General features: G+C 39.2%; 1 protein-coding gene across 3 annotated transcripts; it reads right to left on the reverse strand.

Annotated features, from left to right (window-relative positions):
- grk6 (G protein-coupled receptor kinase 6) lies at positions 1–19,934 on the reverse strand. 3 transcript variants are annotated; one of them, XM_061752914.1, is made up of 16 exons: positions 19,690–19,934; positions 15,194–15,289; positions 12,333–12,445; positions 8,997–9,074; positions 7,903–8,003; positions 7,047–7,139; positions 6,555–6,618; positions 4,808–4,948; positions 2,952–3,142; positions 2,837–2,874; positions 2,388–2,477; positions 2,082–2,290; positions 1,717–1,854; positions 840–977; positions 617–751; positions 1–438 (listed from the first exon to the last, which is right to left on the reverse strand). In XM_061752914.1, the coding sequence occupies exons 1-16, from the start codon at positions 19,739–19,741 to the stop codon at positions 388–390; spliced, it is 1,728 nt and encodes a 575-aa protein (XP_061608898.1). In that variant the 5' UTR covers positions 19,742–19,934; the 3' UTR covers positions 1–387. The 3 variants fall into 3 exon arrangements, with proteins under 3 accessions (XP_061608898.1, XP_061608899.1, XP_061608900.1); XM_061752915.1 differs by lacking the exon at positions 12,333–12,445 and having other exon boundaries at positions 19,690–19,707; XM_061752916.1 differs by lacking the exons at positions 12,333–12,445; positions 15,194–15,289; positions 19,690–19,934 and adding an exon at positions 11,782–11,944.
- Positions 19,935–21,839: the final 1,905 nt, after the last annotated feature.

The raw sequence follows: 21,839 nt of genomic DNA on the forward strand, positions 1-21,839 counted from the left end.
TTCACCTTGAGGTCTTTTAGTGAACCCAAAAAATTAAAGACACACGGAGTAAAAGTTGAGTAAACTTGGTCACAGCAGTCAAAAGTCACTCATTTTATTCCCTGGACAAAAGGAGGAGGACTTTGCCCTCTCATACTAAGTATTATTGTCACTGTGCCCTCCAGCAAGGCACTTTTTTCTTTTTTTTTACACACAGGTGATTATTCCGCTCCTCTTGCTCTTGGGAGAGAAAAAGCCTCAGCCATGATTTTTTTTTTCTTTTCTTTTTTTTAAATAATAAAACACATCATTATTATGGCTATGATGAAAATACATTCAGATATTTAGAGATCTACTATCTTCAAAATAGAAATGTGCAAAAGGTTGTAAACAAATATGGTGTGTGTGTCACAGCCTGGTTGGCTCCTCATCGCTGTCACTGCAGTTGCCACAGCAGTCCTGCAGGGGGCGGCAGAGTAGGACAGCAAGTAAGACAACGTGGTACTATAAGTGTCAGATATCAACACTCTCCTGTTATAGTGAAACAATTTTGAGGTGAGACCAGAAATATGGATTATCTCTCTTTATCTGTGCCTGGCCTGATTACTCCTGTTGTTAAATAACAGCGCATACCCACCTGTCTGCCAAACAGTCGCTGTAAAAGTCCCTGTTTGGGGGGCGGAGACGGCTGTCTTCGCCAGTCCAGGTCCGGGGGCACGGCTCCATCCGGGTAGAAAACGTTGAGCTCGGTGAAACAATCCATCTCTATCATCTGCGGGACAAAAAAAAACAAAAAAAAAAAGCCTTGAAAATGTATCGAGGAAAATTTGTATACATTTTTATTCTGGACAAAGCGTCACCTCGTCCTGCCAGGGAATGGAGACGCTGCCGGTGGACACTTTGCTGTAGAAGGACTCGTCTTTGGGCTCGAGCTCCACGCCTTTGACGGTGGAGAACTGCTCGATGTCCAGCACGTCTTTACAGTAGATGGCCTGTGGCTGCAACATGGAACACAACAGTGCAGATAACATCTGCTATCGAGCATTTTGCCATAACGTCACACGTAATTCCAGGTGGCAAAAGACCGAGCTTCTGCCTAGCGCTGCGGCTAACGAATATTTTTACCATCGATTATTCTATCGATTAGCCCATTGATTATTCGAGTAATCACATCAAAAATGATTTTGTGTTATTTAACAACAATACCAATACAAAATAAAGTATGGATGGGAGGTTTTCCACTTGGGGTTGCCATCCTCATGTTCTCCACTGTAGTAAAGAAATTGTAAGTGCAGCTGGGTCTTTCCTTAACCACCTGGGGAAGGATTGCAATGTGTTCTAACTAGCGGTGGTAGACAAAATTGAATTAGCTAATGATGTTTACTGTAGATGTGCGGTTGTCTAAGACTCTTTCGTCCTGCCTTGTGCTTATTTTTACGTGAGTCATTAGTCCGTGTCAAAAAATGATCACCGCAAAATCCCGATAGAGAAAAATCTGCAATATAAAATTAGATACCTATGATTTCAAAATACATGACAGAGCGTGACCACAAAAAGTCAACTGCGATATGGAGAGGGACGACTGTAATCGTAAACGTTTTGGAGTATATCTGATGGTGCAACCCCAAACACAGCAGTTTTGGGTTTTTTTCATAGTTTCACTTTTCTGACACCTGGAAGTATCCTGGCGCGCTATTGTGGACAAACATTATGAAATGGTTTATTTGAATGACTTACATCCGGAATGAAAGGCGCCTGCAACATTCCGGCCTCCAGCCTTTTGAAATTGATGGAGTGAAAGATGGGGTGCGCTTTGACCTCCGAAGCGCTGCTTCCCTGGCAGCCCAGTCTCGCCCTGGGATCTTTTGCCAGCAGCTTGAAACCACAAGAAAGAAAGAAAGAAAACGTTGTTCTGGAGTGAAGCAGGGTATACTTCTAGGAACAATCGGGCTGAGTTTGAGAATTTGTCCCTCCCTCAAAGAAAGTCAATGAATAAGAGGTAGTTTTCCATGCCATGTTCCCTCACGTTCAAAGAAAAACATTGGGAAAGATGTAAAATAAAATAAAATGTGTGCACCCCGCTTAACTACCCATCCACTCACCGCTTTACAAAGCGACTTGGCCTGCTCTGAGAATTTTCCGGAGTATTCTTCCTGCACTTCCTTGACCAGCCGCTCCACCTCCTCCCGCTTGATCTTCTTCTTCCTCTGCTGAAAGGGCGACTGGCCCTCGATCATCTCGTACAGCAGGCAGCCCAGCGCCCACCAGTCGGGGCTGAAGGTGTAGCACTCGTTGGTCACCACTTCCGGAGCTGGAGGCGGGAAGAAGCCCAAGAGTGATTTGGACCGCCACAGCTGTCATTTAGGTTTCCAGTAGAGGGAGATGGAATGCCAGTGGGTTCTTCTTACCCATGTAGCCTACCGTTCCCACCCGGCCCTTTATGGTCTGGCCCTCTGGTACGTGGACGGCCAGACCTAGGTCCGATATCCTGATGTGCCCTAAAAAAAAAAAAAAAAAAAAAAAGCCTCAAAAGTCATCCATCCATCCATTTTCTGAGCCGCTTCTCCTCACTAGGGTCGCGGGCGTGCTGGAGCCTATCCCAGCTGTCATCGGGCAGGAGGCGGGGTACACCCTGAACTGGTTGCCAGCCAATCGCAGGGCACATCGAAACAAACAACCATTCGCACTCACAGTCATGCCTATGGGCAATTTAGAGTCTCCAATTAGCCTCAAAAGTCAAACAAAACCTAAAAAAAAAAAAAAAATCTTTAAAGACTTCGGTAAATCTCACAAAACTTAACATGGTGCTGTACATTTAATAAAGTTACTACCCCTCTCTATAAGTTTGCCGACTCACCATGGTCATCCAGCAGGATGTTTTCAGGTTTTAGGTCCCTGTGTGGCAGAAACATAAGTATAAGACATAAACAAAAAAAAAAAATCTGTCCAGGTTGGATTTGGAACATCCTCACCTGTAGACGATGTGCTCCCTGTGCAGGTCCTCCAGGCCGCAGCAGATCTCGGCCGAGTAGAAAACGGCCCTCCTCTCGTCGAAACCCGCCTCGCCCATGTGGTAGATGTGGAACTTCAGGTCGCCGCCGTTCATGAGCGTCAGAACGAGACAAATGGTGTCCTTGGTCTCGTAGGCATACGCTAAGCTCACCTGGAGATATGCATGAGACATGACTTGCATGAGACAAGACTGTTCCCCAAAACAGGATCATTTCAGCAAGACAAGAAATACGTTAAAAAGAAAAAAAAAAGTGTACTGTCATTTTTTATCTTAGGGGTATTTTGACAAAATGACTGTGAAAATGTGCAAACTATTATACATTACAATACCTCTAATATGGAGTTGTGATTCAGTTACGAATTAATGAATTCAATAAAACAATTTTAAAAAAAAAGGACATTGTGTAATGATGATCTGTCAAGCTAAATACCAAGGGGCCCCAGGCTACAGGTCGCACATCACCAAAAGCAGTTTATCCTGAATTTAAAGGGGCAAAATAAAACAACAAACTGACTCGCTTTTCTTTTTCTCGTGACCACACCGGATACAAGAGGGATTTGTTACCCAGTTTGTTGTAACAAATACTATGTGTATGCAAATACCACTGAATTAGTTCTTTGATGAAATTGGGGCCAAACGTTAGCTATTGGGGAAGCACGTAAGGAGGGATTAGAAATGGCTCTAGGATGCATCCCTGAGGTACACCTGGAGTATTATTTGACCTATTTAGATTGGGTTTTCACTCAAAATACTGCAACTTACACAAGTGACATTTTACTTCTCTTAGCTTTTTCCTCATGGTCATGCTTATGTTAGCCTGACCTGCCTTAGCTCTGTATGATGAATATTATAGTTTTTTTGTTATTTTTTGCTGCAGTGGGCCATTTACTTTTTTCTCCTGACCATGTGAGATACAAGAGGGCTTTGTTACCGAATTGTCGTCACAAAACCTGCTACCTTTAGACTCCTCTTCGAAAAAAGATTATTTTAAATCCGAGCTTGCTCTGTTGCTTGCCTTAGTTGTAGCCTTTCAACTCCTTTTTGTCCGTTAGCGAGTCTCGTTCTGAACGACGGGTTTACTGCGGCGTATTTTTACAGACTAATGAGTCACGTAGAAATAAGCGTGAGCCAGTTGGAAAGAGTGCGTATAAGATAGACAATGTCCCAAGTTTGGGATCATTTCGCACAAAAAAAAAAAAAGGATGCAATTTTCCCCCAAGGGGATCTTCAAAGAGGGAACACTTTGTCCACTTGAACCATTTGGGAGATTTTTCTTAAGTTAGCAAAGCAACATATGATATCACGTCTCGAGTGGTGCCATTAAAACAAGCTGAGGCTCTCTTTGATTCTTCCAATGTGACAATCTACACTATGCTTTGATACCATCAAGAAAAAGAAAAGTATTGCTTAAGGTTGGATGTGGCACATCATGCGGGCCCGAGCTGCAGGTTGAATAAACAAATGCACTCTAAAACCCGGAGACAAAGAGATGGATTGAAGTGAGTCAAAGTGCGCCTTAGCCTCATGTAAACGGTTTGTGACATATATCTATACGATATAAGATATCTCCCTTTTATTATGCGAGGGTTCAATCACGATCCACTTTTTATTGACACACAAACATTTCGGTGCTAGTATCACAGCCCCATTACAGTATATTGCGGATATTTGAGTGAGAGCAGGCGCGAAGGAATACTTAACATAAATACTAATACTAAAAAAGTGTGTTTTGTTGAAAGCGTGTAAGAGTGTTCCCTGTGTATGAAATTCTATACAAATTAACCGATAAAAATGTATTAACTTTTGATGGCTCACCACAAATCTGCTGTTGACTTTCTCCAGGATCTGCTTCTCGTTGAGTGCCATGGACTCGCCTTTGCGCTTCTTGATCCTCTTCTTCTCCAACTTCTTGCAGGCGTACATTTTCCCCGTGGCCCGCACCTGACACGCACACACCTGGAAAACAGCAGCTCATCAAAAACAAAGCAGAGGTTTTAGTCCTAAAAAGTATATTTCATATTATTGCAAGCAACTGTAACATTATGCACAGTTTCAACATTAACCCAGCCCCTATAGTAAATATAAGAAAATAAAAAAAGTGGACTTAAATAATGACTCAAAATGTATTGCACATAAAAGTGAAATATAAATTGTACCAAAACTAACTATTTTAAAAGATTAAATGAAAATGTATTTTACTTAAAAGTTAAAAACAACTGAACTGTAAATAACAAAAGTACTGTACAATACGGTTATAAAAAAGCCGGCACGAGCTAAAAATATGTATTTATGGTGGGAAACTGCAGTAGCGCGTCCCTTGTAGCCTTTTCTCATGACCCTGTCCTCGGAGAAGAAATGCATCACATACAGAAAACCCATTGAGAGGTCAAACAGACGTTAAAGCAAGTTAAATGGCACATAAAGATCACTATCTTTGATATTAACGAAAGGTGGATGAATGGGAACTTTGTTTGATGGAAATACACAAATGCTTCACAAGACTGCTTCTTTTGTTGATGAAAAAAAACACAGTATACAGTAGCTTCATAAATAAAACTAACTACATGGAATACATTACGTGTATTGCAAATGTAAAGTAATATTCTGTAATTTCTTGTTAACGAAAAGCAGTTTCACGCTGACCATAGTTTCATTTAATGCACTGTAAAGCCGTGTTTCGCAGTTCTATATGCAAAAACTCAATTTTGGTTTGAAGAAATGTGAATTTAATGCATATGTATGCCAATGGGCCACAAAACCTATTAACACATTGATCATCAACATGGGACTAGTGAGGTTTATGTACTAATTATTTATTTATGTATTTTACACACAAGACATCAACACAATGATTATTAACAATTTTATTATATATGCATCATTATCATCATTTGTAACATTTTAATGATATTACATTTCATTTACATTTTCTAATATATTCTCTTTGTTCTTGTGATTTTGTATTTATTTTAATTTATGGTATATTTGTTTATTTTAATATTTCATTTCATTTGTATTGTATTTTTTAAAATTTCATACTCCAATGGGGATTATCAACACTGAATTAATAAATTAGAGACTTTGATTAATTTAGTATTTATTATTTTCTATTTTTATTTTTACATTTTAATGATATATTACATTTAATTAAAATATATCTATGCATTTGTTAGACTTATACTCCAGTAGGCCATAAGAGTTATCATCAACACATTGATTTTCAACATATTATAACTTATTTTATTTGCATCGTTAATTTTTTCATTTGTTTTTTTATTGCAATTGTATTGCATTCAAAATATGTTGCATTCATTTATTTATTTGGCACCCCAATTATTAGATTATATATTATCATCACTGAATTAGTTACTTGTATTTCATCATTTTTATATATTGTATCATATACATAATTATTATTTGTACATTATTAAAATTATTATATTACATATTATGTCATCCATTTTATTTAAAAAAAATTTATATTATACTTCTAGTGTAATATAGGTCATGTATTTTCAAATGGTCTTCTTTTGTTGTTTTAGACAATGCTGCATTGATTTACCTCTCCAAATCCCCCTTTCCCTAAAACTCTGTACTGCCTGAACGTATTCTTTGTCACTGGTTGTCTGGAACACAAACACACAAGCACAGACAAGTCAGTAGTTTAGTCAGAAGTCAATGATCACACACACAAGCAGCAGAAAAAAATGCTCCTCATAACCACGTCATAGTCATCCATTTAAAGGAAAAAATGAGCGAGTGTTCCCCCCCCCCCCTGTAAACAGTTAGGGAGGACCGTTTCAGTAAGCAACACATTAATCTGTGGCACATTCACAAACACAATGGCAAAAAGGCAAATTGACGTCCCTTTCTGATGTGAACGACGTGTCTCCGCAGGCCTCCTTGCCTCACTTCATATCATTACCATCACCTAATAAGCTCCAACATGATGCAACTCACCTCCAGGCTACAACCGCGCCTTGTTGTTGTGAAAGTCACTTTTATTTTATTTTATTTTTGCGACTGCAGCTGGGGGGGAAGGCGGGGGAATTACCTCTCCAGCCATTTCCACTGGAGGAACCTGTTGTAGTACATGCTGTCGAGGTAGTCTGAGAAGGGCGCCACGCTCAGAAGGTCATGGATCAATCTGCAAGGGAAATAAATAAAAAAAATACTACTTTTACTTAAAATGTTTAATTAAAGAAAAGAAGAACACATTTTCGTGGGCATTTTTAAAACGGGTCAATGTGACCTGCTGCAGTCGTATATGGATGAATAAAAATATCGATATATTATTGATTTAAATAATGGATGGATAAAAATGTGTCGTAAAAAATATTTCATCGAAAGAAAAAGAACTAGATCATTTCAATATTTCTTTTGATTTTTTTTAAACTTAAAAATGGGTCTACGTGATCAGTTACCTTTGGTCATTTCAAAATTAGATTCATGAAAATGTATTTAATAAAATATTAACTAAAATAATACATTAACAAAAATATGTTAAAATATTTAAAAGAAATGAAGAACTAAATATTTCTCACATTTTCTTTTATTTTCTAACTTAAAAATGGGCCCATGTGACCAGCTGCATTTTAAAAATTGACTAAGGAAAAACTAATTAAAAAAAATATATTATTCAGGCATTAAACGAAGTAGTAAAGAAGTAATAAAAAATGGAATACAAATCACTCATTTTACAAACAATTATTATTATTAGTTAATATTAATTAGAACAGATATTGTAAAAATAAAATAACTAAATAGAATTTTTTTGTAATGATTTTTTAAAAACTGCATCAACTGGACCCGCAATATAACAAGAAGGTTCATTAAATACAAAGTTTGCAAATGAGCGGGCCCCATAGAACCAGTGGGCACCTGCACCACTTCCACGAGTACGCGCTTACTTGGTACAGTCCTTGAAGAGCTCCTTGCAGGCCTCCTGCTGCAGCCGCTCCGCACACCGGGCCATCGTGGGCTCGTCCAACTCCGGCACGTAGTCCTCCGACTGTGACGCACAAAGTTCACGAGGATTAACAAACCAGACACTGAGACTCATTCATTATTTTCGGAACAAATGATTTTCATAATGATAATGAAACTGTTGTGTTCTTGAATTCGACTATATAATGCGATTCTGACCTGTTTTACTGTTAAAGCGAGAGGTGAGGGGTTACGTTATGAAAGCTGTTTTTTTGTTTTTGCTTGACAAGTGAGTCAGTCATAAAAGCAAAATTTCTCATTGTCATGAAATTTTCTCGAGCGGCGGCGCACGGGACATTTTCGAATCTGCAGATTTGCAGTGCAAATCCAGTTTAAAGAGACAATCGACTCATTTTTACTTTTCTGTCTGTTTAAATTTGCATTCATTTCCAGCGTAACAATATGTTTACTATTAACTTGTGTGTGAAGTTTTTCTCATGTTTAGGGCAGCTTTTTTTAGCGTCTTTTTTCACCTTCATCTCTTTAAATAATATGATATAACAATAATATACTGTACACATCAAATTGTACATTTTGGCCAATTGAAACCCATGAAAACTACTCCGTATTTTTTTTTTTAATGACGTGTTTTATACTGGCTTTTTTTAATCTGAAAAATGTGTTTGTTTGCGACCACATCATTTATCAATTTTCGGAGAGTGGAGCAATTCCATGTAATGTTCTTAGTCTCCAAAAGAGAAGTTTAATGGCTAAATGCACTATCATAGAGTAAATGAATGACGCAAAATGGATTTGAAGTAGTGGAGAAAATACCCTTTGCTGACCATGGAGAAGAATTACAATTTCATTCAAGAAGTGGATGCGACCTCTGCTTGCTGTCAAAAGACTGTCGTATTAGCAATATAAGAAAAAAGGTGGTCATGAAAAAAATAATGGATTCGATGCAATTTAGGAACAAAGCAATTAATATAACCCTTTCTGAAATCTGGACAAACCCGATCCGAGAAACTAGGAAAGAACAAAAAGGCGAAATTGTGATGTGACTTTGGAGGGGGACCTTTGGACTGAAGAAGACGTCGATGAGTTCTTGACCGCATTCCTTCCTCTTCTCGTCACGCGCTACTTCGTACTCCGCCTGCAGGGGGTACAACAACACAAATTGTGTATTTTCCAGGAAACGGCTATGACTTGAAATGTAAAAAAAAAAAAAACTAAGCAAAAAATTCCTTATATTTATCATTATTATTTTTGCATTTTATATTAAATTGTATTCATAGAAGATTGAACATAAATAATAGCTTAGATTTATTTCGACATGAATTGACCAAAATATTTTTTTCAAACCATGTTTCAATGGCAGTACAAATTAATTCATCCATTTGTGTGTCTGTAGGTGCTGCTGTTTTGGTGAACAAATGAGTTTGTGTCTCTCATGTCCGTGTGTGAACAATCTATGAACTGATTTTTAAAATTGATTTCAAAATATTTAAAAATACATCATTCAAAAGGGAAAAGAGGACATAAATAAGGCCAGCAGAAGAAATTATGGTTAAAAAATGACAAGGTATTTTTTTATTTCCTTTTGATTTCTAAAACCTTTAGACCAGTAGTTCGCAAACTTCTAATACGATCATAAAACATACTAAATGTACAATACAAGTACAAAATACTTGGCTAATATCATTCTATCATTTTAATTAAAAACTGTACTTAATGATTCAATTAAAACAAATAAAAAGTGTATCAAAATAGATTAAATGCAACTGAATTGTGCTTAAAAGTTAAATACAACAGAACTGTACTTAAAAATGTACTGTACTGGATTAAAATAAAATAAGCCACTGTAACAATATGTAGAGTTTGTATATTTAATTCAGTAATTTTCAAAAATATTAAGATTTTTGATGATCAAAAGTTTTCTTTTATCATGAACAAAAAATAAGGTGGATCAAAAGAAGTTGTCTCCAAATGTTAGAAATATTTGTCTTCATTTTTTTTTTCTTTCTCTCTCTCTTTCTTTAAGAGAGATTTTTTTTTTTTTAATCCATGAATTGGCTAAAAAAAAAATTGAAAACTGATAGGAAAAAGGAAAAATATTCTAGTGATCAGCAGGCGGCAGCATGCCAAAAAGTTGCCAGCCAAAAGCAGAAAACGGCCTGGATGCCCCTTTTTTTATGAACCCACTACAGCCGCCATCTGTCAACCCGAGTCTGCCCGGAAAGCCTCCAAAGTGCTTTGGAGCGGGCCAGCGAGCGGCGGCTAAGTGAGATTCTGGAGACGCCGCTCGCGTTCTCCTTTTACCGTCTCCGTCTGCAGGCCCCTCTGAGAGAGGCGGGCAGGAAGCGGTCACGAGAGGGGTCGAGGAGATCTTTATTACGAGCTGAGAGTCGTTAAAGCCGGCCAGTCAGGCTGGAGCCTCGCTGATGCACGGACGACCGCCCGCTCTCCTTCATATCCATAAAAATGTTGCTTAATGATCATAAAAGATCCATTCATTATTGAATAGTAAGTCAGGGGTGAATTGGAAGGAGCTGGATCAATATATTGACTGACCCGTTTCAGGCCGCTGTGGACAAAATGGGATGGCAGGGGCGGAGCCAGACGGTGGCCTGGGTGGCCACCCTTGACTGAAACTCCGCCACCCCGATGGTTATTATTGCGGTGCAGAAATGCACTGCGTCTGCAAACGGCTCGCTCACAGACACATTTTCCGCAATATGAAGAAATACTGTATTTAGTTGTTTGATTGTTGATAATTATTTTTAAACTACTTATAATTGCGGTAACACTTTTAAATGGTTATCCATCAACTGATTCACCCCCCAGCCCTGCAGCTGTCTTACACTTGAATCATTGTGCGCTAAAGGGCAAGCTTGGGAACCACTGGAACACAAGACGCACATGCAACAGTAAAAAAAAAAAACCCGCTACTACATCGCGGCTCATCGTTCGCGTCGACACTCATCACAGATGAAAGATTTAAGCGGTGTTTTTTTTTACCGTACACAGGCAAATCCAGATTTAGAGATGCCCGCCTTGAGTGTTGTACGATGTTGTGGTGCAACATGCCAGGCAGCGCCGAGGTCTGCTGGAAGACATGCAGCGTAATAGAAAAAGCAGAGAAGATCCCCAACTAATCGTCGTCGCTCCCACAGTGCGGCGAATAGGTGCGTGTGAGGATTGTCTGCTCGGTTTGTATGTATTGTTGCTCCGTGTGTATTATTGTAGCTGCTGTTTGAAGGTTTATAATTACCATGACATCTATGCTAATTCTTGCTAGCCCATCTATGGCATTTTTCATCACATGTTAGCGTTATATGTTAGCATTAAGTTAGAAAGAAATGATATGGCTTGGATGAACATTTTTGGTGTTTAAAACACAATTCTCTTTTGTTTTATGTGAAGGCGTTCCGTGTGTTTTTATCCCATCTCACACGGTGCAATGCGGTCGAACCCGAGCGGACCGGACCATCACCAAAAGCAAATGATGCCTTTTGATTGGTTGTAATCTGTGACGTTGCGATGCCATGCACGGGTGATTCAAATTTTGAATCGCTGCAAAACCGGCGGCCGACTGATGGACTACTCATGAAAATAGTTGTCCGACCGAGCACACTGGGCCAGAGTTCAGTCGAGTTTGGCTTTAAAGAAGCAGCCGTTTGAAGGTTTACATAATTGCTGCAATATCTGCTAATTTCCATTCATCTGTATATGGCGTTTCCCTGTATATGTTAGCGTTAAGATAGCAGACTTTCCTTAGACAAAATGACAAGGTTTGGTTGAACATTTTGGTGTTTAAATATACAATGTTTAAAGTGTGAACCAGTCTTCTTTTCACTTACTCAGTGATGTTATAAGTTGGCGGCACGGTGGACGACTGGTTAGAGCGTCAGCCTCACAGTTCTGAGGACCCGGGTTCAATCCCCGGCCCCGCCTGTGTGGAGTTTGCATGTTCTGCCCGTGCCTGCGTGGGTTTTCTCCGGGCACTCCGGTTTCCTCCCACATCCCAAAAAACATGCATTAATTGGAGACTCTAAATTGCCCGTAGGTGTGAATGTGAGTGCGGATGGTTGTTTGTTTGTTTGTATGTGCCCTGCGATTGGCTGGCGACCAGTTCAGGGTGTACCCCGCCTCCTGCCCGATGACAGCTGGGATAGGCTCCAGCACGCCCGCGACCCGAGTGAGGCGAAGCGGCTCAGAAAATGGATGGATGAATGGATGTTATAAGTTTTAGTGTGTTTTAATAAGTTTACATGTTTTTAAAGCGTCTTGGAGAGTTCAACCCCCTCCCAAAAAATGATGGTCTCTCTATATTGCGGATTTTCAACTATCGCGGGTGGGTCTAGAACACCCCCCCAAGATAAACGGGGGTTCAGTGTATATCAAATCTTACCACCCGATCCAGAAACTTGACGCAGCGCCTCAATTCGGGTCGGGTGTCGCAAAACTGTCGGAAGAGTAAGCGCCCGATGGGCTGACGCTCGCACAGGCTGCTGTAGTCCTTCTCTGTTAGAGGATGAGGGGAGGGAGAAAAAAAAACAAAACTTATAATTGATGCAACTAATAGGCTACATTCTGTCTCTAAATGTCACTTATGTCGTCATAGAGCCACCAGACAGTCGTTCTGAGAATCAAGTGTCAAATCGACATTCAGCGGTTTTGTCTCGGGTTGTTTTCAAAGTTGTCCTTCCAGGATATTAACCGAGATGTACTAATTTAAACATGTTTATTATTGTGGGTGTAGTTTGCGGTTGTAATGATCCAAAGCATACCACACCATGTCAACCATTGAAATGCTTGAATAGGATTCTTTTATACAGATGAATCAAGGTGAACTTGGATAAGAATGATGGGAAAAGAAACGCAGGAGAAGGAGGGGGAAAACTCATGATCCAAAGTACACCATCATGTGTCAAATATTGAAACATCATAAAAAGCTTTCATTGATTCAGACGGATGAAATCAAGGGCAACTCGCCTTAAAATGATGGGAACAGAAAAGAATGGTGAAGGAAAAGAAGAGCTCATGATGATCCAAAGCATACCGCATCATGTGTCAAATTTTGGTTTTTTGTTTTCTTTTTTTAAAGCCACCAATGTTCAGGAATCACATTGGTATGGATAGAGAAGTAACGGTCAACTTGAATCACAAACATGTGAAGGAAAGGAATAGCCCGTGATCCCAAGCATACCGCATCATTTGTTAAACACTGAAACATCTGAAAAAATCTGATTTGATGGCCGAAAAGACCAAAAAGGTCAACCAAAATATATACGGTAATTCCATCTAATGAATGTACGCAAGCTTAATGCGAAGATAAAATGCAAAACGCCATAGACGAGCTAACATAAATTAGCATAGATGTTCCAGTATTAAAATACCTCTTTACAGTGTTGTACTTCATAAAAATATTCAGTAAGAACCTAATGAAATAGAATGTTAATAATTCACCAGTTTAAGTATCATGATAATTCAATGGGCGTTGCCATGCACATTTTGGTGCGTGTGCCTTGGCCGGCAGCGGATGGTCTAATATGATACAGACATAAAACGTGTAAACGGTGTTGGGAAAGTTCTTCTTTTTTTTTTTTTACACAAACTTGTTCAAAGTTCAGTTCACTGTTCCAAAAATGAATTAGTTCAGGTCATAGTTCATATTTCAAAATTTTGAACTAAGTTCACCATTTCAAAAATGAACTCATTCATAGTTCTCTCGTTTTTTTCCCACAAGGTTGCTGTTGGGCTATTCCCCTTAAAATATTGGCATTTCATTTCCCCATTGTTCCCACCCATTCAGTCCACGCTAGTAGCCAGCTGAAGCTTTCACCCTACAATCACAAAAACTTGTTGCTTGAATGGCCTTGATGATGAAATATAGATGAAGACCACAGCAACTAAGCTCCAATAATATTTTTCGCAGAGGATAAACGGTTATATTCCCATGATATTGTTCGTGTTCTGTCTGGATGTGTTGTTTGTGTTCAAATATAAGCTGTTCAACGGTTTAGCCTATCTATGGCATTTTGCATTGTGTGGAGCAGACTCTGTGTTTTGGTTAAATGCACATGTAATTCTCTTAGTTTTATTTTTAGCTTTAAAGTAAACTTCAAGTGGGAGTGAGAGTTTTTCGCTTTCTGACAAACTGCGGCTTGTGAAGTTGCTGCCACCATAGCTAGTGCTCGTACATGAAAAAAAAAACATTAAAAAAAATCGGCCGAGTGACGGCTCGTATCTTGAAAAAGATACCGTACTTCTACTTTTACCTTTTTTTTTTTTTTACACAAGTATCTGTGTAAAAAATCTATATCTATATCGCTTCTTACAATAAAGAGCATGTACGAAGGGATGTTTGATGTCGATATGTTTCATTGTTTGTTTTAAATTGTTTTTGTGACAGTGGCTTCTTGGAAAAGCAATATCGGCCATACAGTATATTGAGGACTGACAACAAATGGCTACCAAACTTAAGTACAGTGCGTGAGTACTTTTTCCACCTCGGTCCATAGATCACAAGAGGTGTGATGTACGTGGTCAAAAATGCAAAAACCCCTGCACAGAACAAGCTGTACAGGTGAGGAGAGGGTGTTGGGGGGAGGGAACTTTGTCTCCCTACGGTGACATTACTGAAGGTTTCAATGTGGAGTTTAAGTCCACCTGATGAGCTCCTTGCTTGCGCAACATGCAGCACGCATGTCATACGAAGGGAAAAAAAGAAGAAAAAAAAAAGAAGAAGAAGCAGCTGCTGCCAAACAAGGAAGTTGACGGTTTCCTGCACGTCTCTTTCTCAAGACCGTGTAATACACTCCAGCTTTCGAAATAACAGATGCACCAAGATGTGTATAAACCTCCCCAGGCAAGGTGGGGTGGGATTGTACATGACAACGTTTCTTATGCTCTCAAAGTACGTCCTTTCTGCCTCGGTCAGTCATGAGGTGGCCATTTGACTCATTCAAATTCAAAGCCCATTTGCATGGCAGCCTTCGAGAGTTATACGGACATGAGAGCGCACGCGCCTCGCAACCTTTCAAGCGAGGTTTAAAGGACGCAGCCTTTTTTTCCACAATTTAAAAGTTTCCATGTGTTTTAATAACATGCCTGTGACATGCTTTTTGTCACAGTACCCAAAGATATAGATTTACAGTAGTGCCTTGAGATACAAGTGAGCCGATTTACAAGTTTTTGGAGATACGAGCCATTAAGTCCTGGTGTGTTTTAAGAAACAAATATGAGCCGGTCATATAGTAAAAGTCTTACCGGTGCCTTGTCGCAGCTCTTCACACAAACTAATGTGTGGGAACTGCAGCATCTGCTTCCACTTTTTGCTCTTTCCTTTCCTGTTTCCACCGCCTCCTGCAAACAACACCAACAATATTAATTATTGATATCAAATACTGTAGATGATAGCCAATAGTGCTAAAAGCAAACTGTAAACGCTGGATAGAAACGCCTTAGTGCCAGCACTTTTTATGAGCACACATCTCAAAAGTGGAATGAGAAATGTAAACAGCACGTTTTACATTTTTTTTATCAGGTGTGCCATGGGAAGCTATCCAATTTCACTTCATTGGTCTGAAAATTATTATTTATTTACTGCAAATAAACAGACGAAACAATTTCTTCCACTAGATAGCCAAAGGTGCAATTCACGTGTATCCACCCACGTTGTCGTTCATACAACAGACAATTAGTTTTGTGTTCAATTAAACAGGCACAGATTTCACATTGAGTGACACATTTCAGAGTAAATAAATACGAGATCATCATTATTTCGGTATATGTACCGGGACTTTGTGTGACAGTTTTGTGTGGTGGTGTCCTGCGAGATTTTTATAATGTAAAATATGTGCCTTTGCTCACTCAATACAGTAGCGGTTGGGAAACACTTGTCTAAGTTGTCATAAGTGTCACTTTTTTTTTTTTTTTGTGAGCAGATGTATAAATAAAGTACTGTATAACCATCAAACCATCAGGAAACATTGTGTTTGCTTTTTCAGGACCGAAGTTAACACCAGACTGCAATGGGACTCGGAAGTGAGATAACAAACATGGCGATGACGCTGCAGTGTGACATTGACTGACAAACAATGTTGAGAGCACTGTAAAACCCCCATTCAACATGGAGGACATATTCCAGACCCACCCATTTTAGGTGAAAATCAGCAATGTAACGAGACCATATAAAATAATATTTCTATAGTTTTAACCCTGCCCACCCGCTTTAACAACATTTAAACCTATGAAAACACACTTTTTTAAAGTATTCTCTGTTAGTTTGCTCAGATAGTTCCCCAAAAAAGAGGAAAAGCGTGCTTGCTTCAAGCTGTTTATTGGTCACTCCCAGTTGAAGTATACTAAGAAACTGACAAATAAAAGAGAATTAAACGTTCAGTTTCAGATTTTTTTTTTAACGCTGATATGGCATTAAATAATAGTCATAGAAAATACCTTTACTACAGTATTAATGAAATAAAAAAACAAAAGAATGCAGAGAGACAAGGAAACAGCTTACAATGCCCTTCCCCTTTTTCTCAAAATTTCCCAATGAAAAATTGCTTGTTAGCATGTGAAAAAAAAAAACACACAACTACATGCGTGTCACATACAATATTCTGTTTCAAACAAATATTGTGTATTTATGTAAAATACAATTTTATATTGAACATCAAAAAGTGCAGTATGTCAAAAATGTCTACTGAACCACACAAACGTTATTTTACATCAATGTTAAACCAAATCTATACCGTTTCATCTAATGAAACGAGCTTAATGCTAACATTATCATGCAAAACGCCATGGACGGGCTAACGGAAATTAGCACAGATGTTATGTAACTATAAACCTTCAAACAATTGCTACTTTAACAAACCCAGAGTAGCAATACATATAGAGCATAAAAGTGGAGTTAGTTACTTCTTCTTGCTCTTAATTACGCTGCATGTCTTCCAGTACAGCTCAGTGCTGCCTGGCATGTTGAGGAACAACATGCTATTACAATTGCCCATAACTTGTACTATAAAAGCCCATAAACAACGATCACTTAAACATTCCAGACATAGCAGGGCTGCAAACTATGAACTCCGAAATAGCCGGGCAAGCCCGTACAGGGGTTCTGGCTAATCAAATACAAGGCTGCTAAAGGGGTGCAAACTATGAACTGCAAAATATCTGGGGGAAACTGTACAGTGGTTTTTGCTAAATAGATAGAAGGCTGCTGCTATTTGTGCCGAAGGGGGTTCTGGTATGCACACAGAGCACTATACTCTTAATGCAAGCAAGATGCAACATTAAAGATAAATATCGGCCAAAGAATTGCAGACAAAAGTGAGTTTGTTCCGTGTATCCGTGTGTGGGGGGAATGTTGAACAAGAGACAAAGCGTGTGAAGAAAGGCAACGTATACAGTGGATATCACCTGAGAAGGCTTTGATGAATAGCAAAACATTTTCAAATATGAATATTGTTACTGTAGAATATCAAGTAAAGTCAAATATAGTCCTCCAAATAATTACTTGAGTAAGAATGAGTCAGTGATCAGTGGGGAAAAACTTGTCAAGTGACTGCTGAGTAACTTCAGATTATTATTATTTTTTTTTTTTAATCAAAGCGTGAACACCAAATAAACAAAAATATAAAAATATGAATTTGCAAATTCATCTTTGTAAAATAACCAATGAAGGCAAATTCAGCCACAAGAAATGGCCTTGAATTGACGATTATTATTATTATTATTGTGGACTTCTTGCAAGCTAAAATGCGGGCATTTTTAGGCAGACACAGATGACAGACAGCACATGACATAGTTGTTCTTTTTTTGTACTCTGTAAGGTAAACATAGATTTACCTTAGAGACTTAGTGTGCGATCATGTGACTTTGCGGCTCTGTTTGTTTGGTGAAATGGAGTCAAATTTCTCTGGTGGTTAAGTTGGATTGGTGAAACAGAGTTATGTGACAGCGCCTGAGGCAGATGTTTCTCTGAGAAACCAAAACAAATAGATCGTGCAAACAATAACAGATAAAAAATTAAAAATAAATAAGTAGCGAGCGGAATTTAGCTCAATGTAACATAGTAAAAGTAGCCTTTCTTTTTAACAACAACAAAAAAAAAAAAACTCAAGTAAAAAGTATGTTGCATTAAAACCACTGCTTTTCGCCTACTCGTACAAAATTAAACCTGAATGTTAAACTACTTTGCTGTTCTAGTAACACTACTAGGCCCAACTAGTTAGGCGGGTGTCACACACTAGTGGCACCTAATTGCCCACCAGAAGTAGTTCTCCTACTAGTACGCCAAAGTTGTCCTACGAATATGCAGAAATATCATAGTGGAAGGCAGAAGTGGAAAAAAAGCGTCACTGGTGAGACACAGTGGTTCTACTAGCGCAATGAAATGTCTTAGGAGTGAGGAAAAGCACTACTACTAGTACATGGACTTTATCAAGGCTGTCGTCGTAACACAAGATTCAAATCAGACAGTGAGCTCGTACCCACAAAGTACAGTCTGCTCACTCTCGACATCCTGTTTCGCAAAGTGACAGGACAATGCTGCAACATCAACCCGGAGAAGCGTGACACTCATATTTCACAGGCAACCTGAGTCATTCTGAAAAACACGATATTTCCGTGTCGAATCAATAACCGGGTGCTAAACGGTCAGGTTGTGCATTATGTTAGTATACAGGAAGCGTATACGTGAGGGAGGTGACAGGAAACATCAAATTGCGCAGTTTTCCAATGGAGTTCTGTACTGTAGCAATGTTATTGACAGTCGAAAGGCGTCAGCTTTCCTAGTAATTTCAATAACTGCATTTCTATGCCAAATCAATAACTCGCTGCTCAATAGTCAGGTCCTACATTCTATGGGTTTATAGGAGACCAATTCAAATGACAATATAATGATGTCGTAACAATAACTAGATCGGGTTTTTTTTTCTGCTGGGGATCATTAAAGAATGATCTTATCTTCAATTGTCAGGTGGTGCATTAAATTAGTTTATAGGAGCATAATAGGGAGATGACTGGAAACTTTCAATCGCTCAGTTTCCAAATGGAGTTCTGCAATTGAGTTACTGACAGTTAACCCTATTTCGTAAAGGAAGACATAGTAATATGGAATTTAAATAACTCCAAATTTGATGCCGGATCAATAGTAAGGTGCTAAATAGTCACGTGGTGCATTATATCGGTGACAGGAAACTTTTGATCGGTTTTCAAACGGAGTTCTGCACTTCAGCAATGTTATTGACAGTTGGATGACATGAGCTTTAATAACACAGTAATCAGGAATTCACATAATACTATATTTCGAATCAATTATAAGTTGCTAAATAGGCACGTCGCGCATTGGTTTGTTGTAGGAGTACATGTTAGGGAGCTGATAGCACACTTAATTAAGCGGTTGTCAAATGGAGTTCCGACGACAGGAGTTTAAATAGTGTAATGATCAGGAATTTTAAAAAATAAACAGGCCGAATTAATAACTAGATGCTACATAAGCAGGTCGGCCATTTAAGTGTATTATAGTTTGTGTATATATTACGGAGGTGTCAGCATACTTTAAAATGACTCTGTTTTCAAATACAGTTCTGCTCGTAAACAGACAACTATCGCTACATCATTACGTATTGACTAGTACTATAAAGCAAAGTCTTAATCACTGACCAGGGGGGCTGTCCCCCACTCCCCCACACCCCCACTACACCTTGTCCTCCAACCGACTAGCCGAGCTGTCAATCCGCCATCTCCATCCTCACCTTCCCGTGCTTTCAGTAGCACCGTGTTGGCTACGATGTTCTCCAGCTCCATGTTGGCTCTGTGTCGAATTTAGCAGCGGCGACGCCGGGGCACAAGCTCCACAACACCGAGCCGCCACCCCCGCTCGGGAGGGTTCAGTCCTCTTTAAACACACACCGTGCACCACTTCCTCCCATCGGCCGGCCCGAGGGATGGAGGGGGGTGGTGGTGGGGGGGGGACTGAGCCCTCCGTCTTTGCTTTCCCACCACAGCCCTGTTCGGTGACATCCGCACTTGAGCGCCCTCCTCTTCGTCCCCCCTCCCTCCAGTCGTGCCAAAGAGCAGAAAAACATGAACAGACGTCTCACTCGGTGCTTTCAATAATAAATACATACAAAATAAACAAACAAATAAATACATACACACATACATATGAAGATGAAGATGATTTATAATAATAATAATAATACCAAAACAAATGCACTGCACAACTGGGTTGGTTCGATCGTTATTATCATACTCACTGGTACGCGAAAAAGCTTTTGCTGTTTTCTAATCTTTTTCAAGTATGTGTTACCGTCAAACTGATAAACATGCATTAAATGTACCGTACAGTATGCTTATTGTCATACTTATATTTGCTAATATTTGTTAGCATTAGCGTGCAATTTCTTTGAAGTTTGCTGTTTTCTTAGTTTTACAGCCGGTGTTACCGCCACTGACAGTCAAACCGAAAAACATAAATGCACTGTAAAAAATTATTGGATTGGGTCAGTGGTTATCATCACATTTGCGGGTAAATAAAAGATCATTGTTAGCATTAGCATATAATTTCTGCGAGGTTTCATGTTTTCTTTGTTTCACATTCCTACGATGACGCAAACAGTCAAACCAATCAAGACAATTAAACTGTACCATGATTGCATTGGGTCAACGTTATCATCACACCTACTGGTACACAAAACTAATCATTAATATTATTTGTTAGCATTAGCAGGCAATTTCTGTGAGACTTGCTGTTTGCGTAGTGTTACCACCACTAAAAGTCAAACCGTTAAACATAAATGTCATGTACGATTGAATTGGTTCTATCCTTATTATCCACACTTATTGGGACACCCCCAAAAAAAAGACATTTGTTGATATCTGTTTGCATTCTCCCGGTTGTACATTCTGCGTTACCGCCATTAATAGTCAAAGTGACAACCATCCGATTAGTCGCCTTTGTCCAATGCAACAACAGTCAAGCTCTTCTCTCGCCTTTGTCTGCACGTGGACGTCAGTGCGGATGAACTGCTTACAAACCCAGGAATCAATAGATCACAACTCCGGGGGCAGATGCTCTTTGCGGCGGAGGGATCAATGAAGGCACCGCAGCGTTTTTTAAAGGTGCATTAGGAAACACTTTTTACTGTTTACCTCGGGTGCACAAGGCATGATGGCAGCGGCTCGCACAATGTCAGGTTGATAGAGTTATTGATCTGGTCTTCACTCCAAACTTATAATGCAGTATTGAGTGGTTTGTTGTTAATGAAGCAGCATCATGTCAGTGTTGCACGGGCTTTAAAGGCCGCACCAGCAAATGGAGAACGCAACCAATGAGCAATATTTCATGTATAATACAGTATATTTAGCAAAATATTATGTCTTGGTGACGCTGTGAGTCGGTTTTAACGAAAATACAGCACCCCCTGCCCTTTCCTCAAAAGTAGTTTGCATTTTTGTTATTTTTAGTATTCACTATAGGGGGCTGGTGTTCTCCAGAAAATGTAAAACTGCTGGATTATCAAAATGAGTTGTCTTCCCCCAGAAATGAGTAGAGTGACACTATGTTTGTTTTATAAATCCCAGGCATTCCTCTTTTGCACTGGCAGAACATTTAAATAACTTTTGTCAGAGTTGACAGTTTAGTCACAGCCTTCTTTTGCATAAATGTGGGATTGAAATTGCATGAAAATGTACAAAACAGCTACATTCATCGTGCTTGGCGGGGAGCTCAGCACCTCTCAACCTCTGATCCTAGAATCGCCCGTGGATGGCATCCGCTTAATTTATAATAAATAAATATTAACATATGGAACACAACAACATTTACATTTTTGTTGATATAAAAGGCAAAAAATAAGAAAAATAGTTTCGAATATAAAGTTAAGAGGTCAGGTCACCAAAA

The sequence above is a fragment of the Phyllopteryx taeniolatus genome, chromosome 17 (genome assembly GCF_024500385.1).
Source record: "Phyllopteryx taeniolatus isolate TA_2022b chromosome 17, UOR_Ptae_1.2, whole genome shotgun sequence".
NCBI classification, from domain to species: domain Eukaryota; kingdom Metazoa; phylum Chordata; class Actinopteri; order Syngnathiformes; family Syngnathidae; genus Phyllopteryx; species Phyllopteryx taeniolatus.